This window comes from Prinia subflava, chromosome Z (genome assembly GCF_021018805.1).
Source record: "Prinia subflava isolate CZ2003 ecotype Zambia chromosome Z, Cam_Psub_1.2, whole genome shotgun sequence".
Lineage (NCBI taxonomy): Eukaryota > Metazoa > Chordata > Aves > Passeriformes > Cisticolidae > Prinia > Prinia subflava.
In genome coordinates, this window is record NC_086283.1 from 97,172,439 (window position 1) to 97,184,715 (window position 12,277).

Consider the following 12,277-nt stretch of genomic DNA (forward strand, 5'->3'; position numbering starts at 1 on the left):
TTTCTAAAGATTAAAAAAGAAAAAGAAAAATCTAAGGAATAACAGGCCAGTCTCATCTCTGTGCCCGGGAATTCATGGAGCAGATTCTTCTGGAAACTATCCTAAGGCACATGGAAAGTAAGGAGACAACTGGTGACAAGCACAGCTTCCACTAAGGGCAAATCATGTCTGACGTATTTGGTGGCCTCCTACAACGAGTGGATAAGGGCATGCCATCTAACTGGACCTGTGCAAAGCGTTTCATGCTTCCATGCACACCCTTGACTCTACAGTGGAGAGACCTGGATTTGACAGGTGGACCACTCAAGGGATAAGGAATTGCCTGACTGCTCCTGCTCAGAGAGTTGTGGCCTAAGGTTGGGGGTCTGGGTGCAGGGGAGTGATGAGTGGTGCTCCTCGGGGGTCTGCACTGAGGGCAGCATCACATAACACCTTTGTCAGGGACACAGACAGTGGGATCAGGTGCACCATGGGCAGCTTGGCTGATGACACCAAGGCTTGTGGTGTCACAACTGCCTGAGAGGCCACAACGCGCTGGAGGAGCCTCCGGCACAAGACATGAACCTGCTGGAGCACATCCAGAGAAAGGTCACAGAACTGACCAGAGAGCTGGAGCACCTCTCTTATGTGAAAAGCATGAGAAGGTTAGGGTTGTTCAGTTTGCAGAAGTGAAGACTCTCAGAGGTCTTTTAGTAATCTTCCAATTACTAAAGGGCCTATAAGAAAAGGAGAGGAAATTTTACAAAGGTGTGTAGTGACAGGAAAAGGGGGAATGGTTTTAAACTGAAAGGGTGGGTTTAATCTGGCTATCAGGAAGAAATTCTTTACTGTGAGGGTGGTGAGACACTGGAACAGGTTCCCCAGAGGAGTTGTGGATGCCCTGTCCCTGGAAATTCTAGGCCAGGTTGGGTAGGGCTTTGAACAACCTGGTCTTGTGGAAGGTGATCCTGCCTGTGACAAGGGGTTGGATCTTTAAGGTGCTTTTCAGCCAAATTAATCTACAATTCTATGATTCTTACTGGTTTAAGTAGTCCAATCTACAGGGAAAAGAAGAACAAAAGATAAGGACTTTTTTCTTATATTCCTACTGCTGTTTTTTACATATGAGTACAAGTTTGTAATACTTATTATCTTGCATTAAGAATATCATATAAACATCTCTCTGTACCAGTCTTTCAGCTGTGTATATAATATAGGAAAAGCCATCAGATTATGTCTTACTTTCAAATCAACATCAAAGCAGCTATAAATGAAACAACAGTTATGAGGTTTAAACAATGAATTATAAATAAATACATGTAACTTTATCACTGCTTTTTATTATAAAACTCTGTTGCACTCTAGTCTGAGCATTTTAAAACATCCTGCGACTGTAAATGATACTTTGCTGCTAACACTAGAATACATATTTTGGTTCAAAGATGAAAGTTTAAAATACTGTGAGTCTTATTTGTCAGTGATAGACATGCAAAGTTCTTCCAAGAATTATGCAGAGTTCTCCTTGACTTGTTACTACCTACCTCCACAAAAACTTGTGCAAGGAGGATGGTTTCAACAGTCAAATATTACCATCTATGAAATTCCTTTAGCAGTAATGGTTTTCCAATAATGTGTTAATATTCAGTATTGTTCAACTCAAGAAGGGGTAAGTAGACATTCTAGTGACTTCCTAAATATTTTTCTTGCCTAAGTGTCTTTACCCACATCATGGATAAAAATACATAAAATTCTAAATTAAACAAGATATGTAACCCCTCCCCTAAACAACATGGAAACATATCCTATTTCCAGAGCACATGTTTGGTCTAAAATGTTTCCAGCCACTTCCTATGCTTCCCACTTTCTATCTCACCCCTAAAGGCCATATGCCAAAGACAGGCTTCACTCCTTTGCTCACAAAAGTCCAGACTTCTTTACAGGGCACTTACTGGAGTATTTTTGTGGCAAAGTATGTGATATGATCATTTGCCTCAGACAGTGTCAGAGGGAGGAAACTGGGAAAGATGACAGCAAACAGCTCCTGACACCACCAGGTTTATTGCAGGAGCAGCTGGTGTGGGTTTGTATCTGGACTGCAGAGACCAGTTACTGCTGGTTTACCTGGGGCATGGCTTGAGCTGCACCTTTCCACAGCTCCTGTTCTGGCAGGTGTGTACAGTCCTCAGGGCCAGAAAGGACTGCACCTCATTAAGTACCACACATTGTCAAACCTCAGGACAATGACCATAGGTCACTGGTTGGCACAAGTACACCAGATCAGACTGGCAAGAACAGCTCTGCAAAAAACTGAGCTCCCTTTGAACTGTGGTCTGTGTTGCTCCACAGTATTGTGGACTCAAGTGTCATATCCATGCTTCAGAAAATGAAACATGGTCTTCCTCTACTCAGGAGTCCTACAAACAGAGATTAATGCATGCAAATGTTGGAGTTTTCTTGCTTGCTGCAACAACCAGTGAGAATCTCATTGACAATATAGGTCACATCTTGGAAAAATTTATAAGCCAAAACATATCAGTTCACTAAAAGCTATGAAAATTATCACATGAAAGAAATACGATACCTGTTTGTTGTTTTCATTGGTACAATGCAGCCTTTTAAGGGACACAAAGTGTCTTATTTTCCTAGCAACAGAAATAAATTGTTACCATATCAAATTGTAAAGAGAGAAGTGATAAATTATTATTTTCTAAAGGAGAGATCTCCAACCCCTCAGGAAAACAGATACCAAGCCCAACACCAGCAAGACAACTGGGTGACAAGCACTTCTTCAGCATAACATTGAGGTTTTTGTCCCAGGACACCTGATCCTTCTGCTGGTCCATTAGAAAGCCTTGGGACATCTGGAAGCTGAATTTGGCAATGTGTCCATTCAAAACTGCGAAGGTGGGAACATATACAAACACACACACAAACACGGGGGTTGCCCAGTTGCTAAATAGATGGAGGTTCATGTCAAACTTACAGATGCAGAAAGCAGAGAGAAGGCCCTAAAACCCAGAAAGCAATTATGTTCCGGACAAGTTAGTTACCCTCCTTGACCAACCACAGGTGTTATCTTCACATGCTGCTGGATACTGTCTCCTGATTTTCTTCTTGCGTAGTAAACTCCTTGCCATTCCTAAAGAAACACACGAAACAAGGACTGCATCTGAGCATACATAGCTTGCAGTCAAATACTTGTTTATTACTGCATAGTAATAAGCACCTCATCTTTGATTTGGTCTTATGTACTAAATTATTATTTTTATTTCATGGTTGTCTTTTTAAGAATTGTATAAAGTTAATGTACTCTTGAGTATAACACAGAGAGAGAGTGAGCAGCAACTATTCACCCTACGGAGAGCAGCACCCTTAACCACCATAAGGACAGTATAATTATGTTCCTCTTGGGAGAAGGTATTTTTTACAAGGAACTTTACAATTTTTACAAGGAACTTTAGGTATCGTATGTTTAAAGAGGTGACAAACATTCTTGCTAGGTGCCACCATAAGGAGCAGTGGCTGCAACACATCCAGAGGATATCCCTTGGCACCAGCAGAAATGAGCCCTGTGCCAAGCACCATTCAGCTTTGAAGCTGTCAGTTGTCACGCAATGTATATGGTAATTTCAGAACTCCTTGATCTAAAGATGTCCTTCAACTAACCTCAAAGAGGAAAGATCTTAGGGAGGGAACTACCTGGCAGCAGGGTAGGATTAAGTTGGAAAATGGGTAGAAGATTCCTTTGAGCAGACAGTGCTAGCTGCTGGGCAGCCCATATAAATGAGGAGGAGCACAGCAGGGGTGGCCTGTAGGTATTGCTAATGAGCCAAGGCGAACCTGCAAGGAACTCCAGACAGTGACTCACAAAGCTCAGATCATTGCTAGATGTGACTCAAAGGTTCAAGAATTCCCCTAAAGTCTTGAAGCAGAATATGAGACAGGGAAGGTCGACAGGTACTTCTGCAACCCAGGGGAGATGGGCTAAGAGACTGTTGCATGTATTGGGGGAACGCATTGCCAGGCCCACAAAGACAGGAGTTCACAGTGCAGATATTCTGCAGATATTTTAACTATAGTTACTAGCAAAGCAGCTGGCACCCCACTGGGCACCAATACATCTTGGTGCTTTAAGTGTGCAGTCAGTGAAGGCTCTGCTGTTTGACCGAAATTCCACATTCTGGTTGGGTGATTCACGCAGGTGAGAGACTGACTGAGGGACAAACTGTTACCTTCCAACTAAAAACGCTCCATGGGCTCTAAGCAAAACAGAAACACAGAAAACATTGTGATACTGATCTTAACCCAGCAAATCAGCAGGAGTTCAGTCAGATCCTAAAAGCAAAGCTAATGAAATCTGTAGTCACTTGTCTGTGGCCTGGGCTGTTGTGCTCAGATAACGTGAGAAACAGAATTCTGGTCTTATATGTGTACGCATAAAGAACACATCTTGTGTTCTTAAACTTACAGCAATAAAAAACAAATCAGAATGGAACTCTATAGCAATTTCATACGAGTTTGGCTTATTTGCTTACCTTTCCTTTTTTAATAAACGTGTTTATGTTGTCCAAAAGATCTGCAGAGTTTTTATCACTTTTAGGTAGTTCAGTGAGCTCCTTGCCGATAAGTTCTCCCTTGCAGTACCCCATCATCCGTTCAAAGGCTGGATTAACATACTGCCAAAACAAAGGTACATTAGGAAAATATCAAAAGAACTTATTTAAAGGCTAGTAAGTTACATATAAGTATCGAAGTGTGACAAGTTATATGCTGAAGGCACAACCACACACCCGTACAGTGTTTCTTATATAAAAATACTATGTCATGGTGAAACATTTTATTCAAGTAAGATGCTGAACAGAAGGCAATGTGTAATCTGTTAGAAGGCACAGAAACAGAACTAATGCACATTTTAGCAGAAACAACATTACTGAAAACTATCATGTAAATGAAGTTACAGAAGGAAAAGTCTTAAAAATTCACCAGGCATCAGTGTGCAGAAATCAGAAATTAATCAATTAATTGCACAAGGCTTTCTAATGGGCAACAAAACTACAATACTGATATAGAGCAGGCACTACTGAGCCAAGATCTCTTTGGGGTTCCTTTTTCCAAATTCTATAAAATAGTTAATGTTTTCCCCCCTACCTGAATGACATGATCTTCACTGGTTATTTCTACAGCTTCCTGACAATGGTCTAATGCTGTAAACACTGCATTACAGGCCCTGAAAGAAGCAAATCATTAGCACATTAGTTTTATTGTTAGAACATTTTGTTCACTATAAATACATGATTAAATTTTACTTATTGATAGATGAACCACAAAGTAGCAATTGTTTTGACTAGACCATGTCACTATCTTTATTATGACTTTTCCAGAACATCCAGCCTCAGACATCCCTGATGCTAACGTGCTTTTACTGCAGATTACATTGTAAAAGTGCTCATAGGTACTGCAGTATCTTAATAATAAGCTTGTATCTACACACATGCTCTGAACAGCAGGAACAAACAATTAGCGGTAAAAATAACACATTAGTATTACATCAGAAAATTTTGTGATCATTAAAGATTGGGAACACAAAAATGACAGCAGATATATACAAAGTTTTCAAAGTTTTTTTTATACAGCAAGTAGATTGACACTATCAAACTGTAATACAGTACAGCTAAAGGAAACAATCCGAGCCATCTCAAAGTTCTAGTCCAAAAGATATCAATTTTCATTCTTCCAAGTAATAATGCAGTGACTTGCTTTCCACACATCATGATCTTTCAGGACCCAGATGATCTTTGTTACCCATTTTTTCCAGGGCTATCCTTGAACTAATGCAGGAAAGCAAAAGCCTTACCTTCTTACTACAGAATTTGAATTGCTTAAATTATGATTTACACAGGATGGCATTAACATTAATATAGGCTTCTAATATTAGGAAAAAATGTATATCTCATAGAATCATAAGGCGATTTGGGTTGGAAGGGTCAGGAAGATCATGTAGTTCCAAGACCCTATCACGGCCCAGAAGAGTGAATACTAGAAGAAACAACTCAGGCATACTTGCTTTGATAGATGTCAGCGCCTCATCTTTGATTTGGTCTAAAGACAAACTAATGATCTTCTAAATAACTCTCATTGCAGGAAGCAAAACCATCCCATACATAAACATTCTTGTACATAATTATTACCTGAAAGGGACATCTTGCTTCCAGGCTGCATAGTAGGGTTTGAATTAGAACCACTGACTAGGGAATTAAGAAATACACGACATTGCTACTTCTGCTTATTGTGGAAGTAACTCAAAACATAATAGGATACACAAAAAGGCATACACAGAAACACAGACATGCAGCCATGTCAATGAAGATTTGTAGGAAAAAAGTATTTTTTACAGAAGATAACAGAAGTGTTTCTGCTCATATAATAAAATGAGCTCAGAGTGTAATTTTATATGTGATTTTCTAGAAATTCAAGCTGGTTTCCAAGTGTGATATTGTGCTGTGTGAAGGAACTAATTTGTCCAAGTGATAGATGCCTGTGTGGTGCTTAACAAATGTAATTACATAGACTTTCCATAAGAAAACACCCAGATATCTTTGCACTATTCAAGCCTTAGTATTTTCATTTGATCTGGCAAGCAAGCCAGCAAAATTACAAGTTTAAATGGCCCATATCCCTTTTAATTAGCACACAGATTAATTAGCACACAGATGTCCAACCAAGTTTCAAACCAGAACCACCTATGTGGAAAAGCAGAGTCCATGCTAGGAATGGAAAGCAACTTCTGACCACTGACATGACCTCATCTACTGCTCTCTGGGGCTGGTGCTACTTTTTCATCACATTTCTCTTGTGTCTGAACATGTGACATACCCTGAGTTTAATTCTATCAACTAACTTTCTGCATTCTCTTCCCTTTCACTTTTACAAAGCTGTGTAGAAGACCTGCAGATCAGCAGCAAGCTGCACAAGTGTAGAGTGCAGCACTCTTTCCCCCCACTTGATTAAACCAGACAAATGCAAAAAAAAAAAATTATACCTGAATGTCATAACCAGTATCAGTTCTGGTTAGTTTTTAATGGCATCTGCCTACAAAGACAGAGGTGAGGGGAAGACATTCCTGCTGAGTTTTGGAAAACAACTATTAAAATTGTATAATGAAAATTCTATTTTTTTCCCTGAAATTTTATTGTAATTGCAGTTTGCATGCATGAATATGCAATCACTCAAAATGTGAAGTCACTTTGGTATCAGTTTGCAAAGAAAATCTTAGAAAAAAAATTTCTTAAACAGAGACACTGAAACTTGTAGAAAAGTGATAATCTTTTCGGTAGATGGAACTGGAATTAATTTACGCCACAGAGAGAACAGCCCCTTCTCTGCATTTCTTTCCTATAGTTTCATTTGGCTGCATTGCAAAAATAAATGCATGTAAATTTATTTTTTGCATTCATGCAAAAGCACCCATGTTAAATATAGAATTAGTCACATCAAAGAAAAAGTGCATGCGGGAATGAACATCATTTAACTTCTCACTAATACATAAAACTGTGCTCCTGGCCTGCCAAGTCTTGGCCAAACAAGACAATAAAAACCCAGAGCTGAATCAACACTGCATTCAGTTCAGCCTTCGAATATGTAAGCTCAGACATATGAGATCAAGAACGACTTTGTGAAGTTTTACCGTGATGTAAATTTGCAGCCCACACCTACAATGGCCTGGATTTCTGAGGGTACCAGTTAATAAAGCACTGAGTTTGTCCTTTACAAAACAACAGAAGGAGAAAATATAGAACTGCAATATACAAGTCAACATACAGATGTAAGGCACACACATATGCATAGCTGGGAAGATGCAGAAAGTAACATGCTACAATTATTTAGACCAAGAAGTTAATGTTTGCAGTTTCTCGCACTTCTACATACCGTAATTTGAACTGAGATCGCACTTCCCCATGCTCTATTTGAACCAGTTCATTGTAACAAGCAGTTACACTGCTGTTCTCCATGAATTGCTGCAAGACAAATCAAGAGTGCATGAAAATAGGCTGGAATAGTTTTAAACTGTTACTTCTGTTTCTGCATCTAAAACTTTAACATTTTAAAGAGAGCTGGATGAAGCCAGCAAAGGCTCTCAAGGGTGATCAGGCCCCTCTGCTGTGAGACAGGCCAAGAGACCTGTGACTTTTCAGCCTGAAAAGGAGAATGCTGAAGTAGAGAACATATCAAGGTATATCAATATCTGAAGGGACACTGTAAGAAGACAGAGCTAGCTTCTTTCCAGTGGTGCCCAGTGACAGGACCAGAGCCAACCAGCACAAACAGAAGCAAAGGAGTTTCAGGGAGACTGAACATCAGGCAACACTTTTATTTACTGTGAGGGTGACCTGGGTACAGGTTGCCCAGAGAGGCTGCAGAATCTCCCCTCCTTGGAGATATTCAAAAACTGTGTGGCGTGGTTGTGGACAACTTGCTTTAGGGGGCTCTACTTGAGCAGGGAGGTTGGGCAAGATGATCTCTAGAGGACCCTCCCAACTCAACCATACTTCCTTTTCTGGTAGAAATAAGTTTTTGTTGTACCTTTTGTGTTGTGAATAATAATTTTTTTTTTCAGGAATGAGTTTCTAGTTTTTTAGACAACACAAATATCCAAATACAAAGCAAGTATCAAAATATGCAAAATCCTTCACTGGATTTTTCCATTTGGTTTTTGCAACACATCTCTAAAAAGCCACCAAAAACAGTCTCACATAAAACCCACATTACCTTGGTGTTTTATTTGGAACATCAATCCTTAGTTCAGAATGGATATGGAAAACCTTAGAGACATAAAACATACATGCTAAAAAAAAAACAAACCCAGAAAAATATATTTGGCCCTTGTTTCCAAATATTGCAGCTAAAGCTCTGAAAGTGAGGTAACTTTGCTTCACAAGTAATCTCACTGAGCTGTCACAATGAATTCAGAAATGCACAAAAGTATACAAAGTAAGAAGCATGACTACAGTGAAAAAAAACTTTTACTCCAGACAGGAGAGAATGTTCTCTCTCTGTTAGATCTGAAAGGTCTTGTGCTTGCTCCTGCTGAAATCAGAAATTTTATGTTGCTACAAAAGAAGTAGATTCTCTGACTTCAGTTAAAGTTTATTGATCAGTCACATGCACTGACTTCAGTTATTATAGGAAATGCCCTGTGTTGTCACTAGTTCTCACAGCAGAGCTGCATGCACAGTCCCGAGTAGCATGCAAACCTACAAAGAATGGCTTTCAAGAACTCTGTGCTTCTGTTCTGTATCAAAAACTGTGTTTTGGAGATGAGTGGCTTAATTCCAAGTTGTGAGCAAAAGGAAAAAAAAATTAAAATTAAAAGCAACTGTTGGCATGGGTCTGTTCCACTCCCTAATGCTGAGATCTTGAAATATTTCCGTAACTTTCACTTCACGCACTACAGAATGCGTGGGAAAACAAAAGGTACAGTATCAAGTTGGCAGAAGCAAAGGTGCAAATAAAGTTGTGGTTTTGCATATCAAATTGCCTGCAAACAAACTTCTCCTCTACAGCAGTGTAGACTGCTGCTTAGATTTTCAGTTTTAGGGTATTCTTTTAAATATTCAAATACATTTGTGCTAAAAGTAAAACAGTCAGAACAAATCTATCAATAATATAAAATTTATCTGTGATAAATTTATGATATCCATGATGGCAACCTATTTTATGAAATAGACTTACTAGAATATACTAAGGCTCTTTATAAATTGAATTTTATAGTAGTGTGTTTTACTGAAAAGATTTAAGCACTGCTGTTCACTGACAAAACTCTTGGCACAGATCTTTTGCAAAGAATCAAGACTTGCAGCCTATCAAAGTGCTAACCATGCTCTTAACTGTTGTACAGTCTTCTGCAGATGTACAGAATCACTTAATCTAAGTTCATAGTGCTGATGCTGGTCGTTCACTGATGCTGACTCAAAACTGAGAAATCAGCTGGGACATGAAAATAGCAAGAAACCTTTCTTTTTCTAATCTGTGCTTCTAATGTGACACAAGAATAAAAAGATCTCTGAACTCTACAGATATTAGAAGGCAGACAAAACACTTCCTTTTAAAAAAGTTTTGTATTTATGCACTACATTTTGATTTAAGTAACGCATACTCTTAAATTATTTTTTACTTCATTGTAATGGGATTCCAGTGTTCTATACAGAACAGTACAAGCCACAAGAGTTATAAACTAGCAGGATTGTACCCTTCTTTTTGCTTAGCAGTAAGAATTAGTTTTAATATTAAAGACTTCTTTTGTTCCAATCCAGAATGTTTTAAGAGTATCTTGTCAATGAGAATCAACATTTATTTAGGAAAAGAAGTTCAAAATACAAGACAAGGTTGTAATTCAGTAACTGGAAACATTAAGATCTCCTGTTTGCTGATCTAATCATAGCTAAAAGTCAGCCAGGAAGCTAAATCACGTATTCAAATTAGCCCATCCTAAGTAGGCCATCACTATTAGATTTGTGAGGCTGAGAGGAAAAAAAAATCTGCATAATTAATGTACTGGATTAGCAACAGCATTAATACACAAACACAAAAGCTGTTTACAATATAGAGGGAAAATCAGATGTAATGAGATAGACTTTTTTGAGAAGAAGGAGGAAAAACCAAAAATAAGTCAGCATAAAGAAAAACTTACGATTTAAACAGGTACCATTTTCCAAAAATAAATTTCATTTTTGCTGCTGAGGAAGAGACTCCCCACAAATACTACCTCTCTGTTTGAAGAGAGGTATTTTAAAACCTTTGTGTGGTAATGGTTTTAGTCCCTGCTGATCCCCATCCAAGCAAAAGTAATTCCTATGTCCACCTCACAGCAAAAATAGAAACTTTGACATCAGATGTGTTTTAAAATGTTGAAATGAATTCCAATAGGGAATTATTACATTATGCAAGCTCTCTGATAAATTTGGGACAGCAAGAGAGAGTAGTTAGAGCAGCTGTCAGGTGCAAAAAGATTTTTATTTTCCAAGGCAGAGAGTACCACTGAGCCACGTCTCACAGCCACAGTCTTGAATGACTTTACTTAGTACTACAGCTATAATTTTAACCTAGCTAACACAACACACTGCCCTGCATTGTGTTCAAATGAAACACAAGACCTGAGGAGTAATAAACTTTTCTTTGAAAAATATTAAAGTCAGAGAGAGAGAGAGAGAGAGAGAGAGAGAGAGAGAGAGAGAGAGAGAGAGAGAGAGAAATTACACTAATAAAGCACCGGCGTTCTTGGGCTGACTGTTCTCTTAGACTCACATTTCTAATTTTCAGAGCATCTAAGTGCTTTAGAAATGCTTTGGCCCCACAATAACCTGGCAGTGGAGGCATGACCTTATACCTCTTTTTATGGGAGATGATCTGAAAATGGTAGTTCTGGTTCATGTTCTGCTGTATAAACAAACTTGGACTGAATGTGAGTTAGCTCAGACACTGGACTCGGTATGAGCATAGGAGAATGAGATTTTGCCTGGATTAATTCCATCTCTTCCCTGATTTTCCTTACTACAGGTAATTTTCCTAAATATACGTATATTTAAGAAAATAGATACAGTTAATTCTAACTCCAGATGTGGTTCTATTGCTTAAGTACACATCCTTCCTTAAGACTGGCTAACTTGAGAAATGCAGCTGGTTTATTTTAGGGTAATGTAACATTAATATCCATCTGAAGCCACTCACACAAGGATTGGGAGAGGGTAAGCAACCTGGAAGTTCAGAGAGGAGAACTTCTGCCTTTCTGCTCTCTCCTACAAAGCCCTTTGAGGAACAGCATGAACAGTTATCTTCCCTTCTGCTGCTTGCACAGGAGTGTCTCTGCACTGAGAAGAACTGGTGCAAACCAACATAACAGACATAATGGGGAAAAAACCACTTTTCTTCACATTACAAGCTGGACCAGGTTTGTAGTCCCTTTAGAGGAGAAATCCCAGCAATTTCAGACACAGAGAGAGGTCTGGGTGACAAGTCAGAATGCTGTGATATGTTAATCACAGTCTCTCACCCTTGTTCTTAGTGCAGTCATAAACAAAACCCACCCACTACCCAGCCAGACCACACGAAGGTAATCTCAGTACAGCTGCTGTTCTGAAAGGACTAGCTAGATCACAGAGCTTTTCATTTCAAATGCTTCTGGAATACATTTTTGAAAAGAAAATGAAATCAAATGCCACTGGTTTCTTAAGAATAAATTTCTGACAGAAGGGGATTGTGTGATTTTCAATTTGAGGAAGCAGAAGTGTCTGTAATTTATGAA

General features: G+C 38.9%; 1 protein-coding gene across 5 annotated transcripts in view; it reads right to left on the bottom strand.

Moving 5' to 3' along the window:
* PDE8B (phosphodiesterase 8B) overlaps positions 1-12,277 on the bottom strand; it is an 81,670-nt gene that overhangs the window by 21,353 nt on the left and 48,040 nt on the right. For all 5 annotated transcript variants that reach the window (XM_063423386.1, XM_063423385.1, XM_063423384.1 and 2 more), the window contains 5 exons: positions 7,906-7,994; positions 5,128-5,206; positions 4,515-4,655; positions 3,030-3,118; positions 2,561-2,621 (listed from right to left, as the gene is read on the bottom strand). In XM_063423386.1, coding sequence (XP_063279456.1) covers positions 2,561-2,621; positions 3,030-3,118; positions 4,515-4,655; positions 5,128-5,206; positions 7,906-7,994 — 459 coding nt within the window. The remainder of the gene's footprint in view (positions 1-2,560; positions 2,622-3,029; positions 3,119-4,514; positions 4,656-5,127; positions 5,207-7,905; positions 7,995-12,277) is intronic.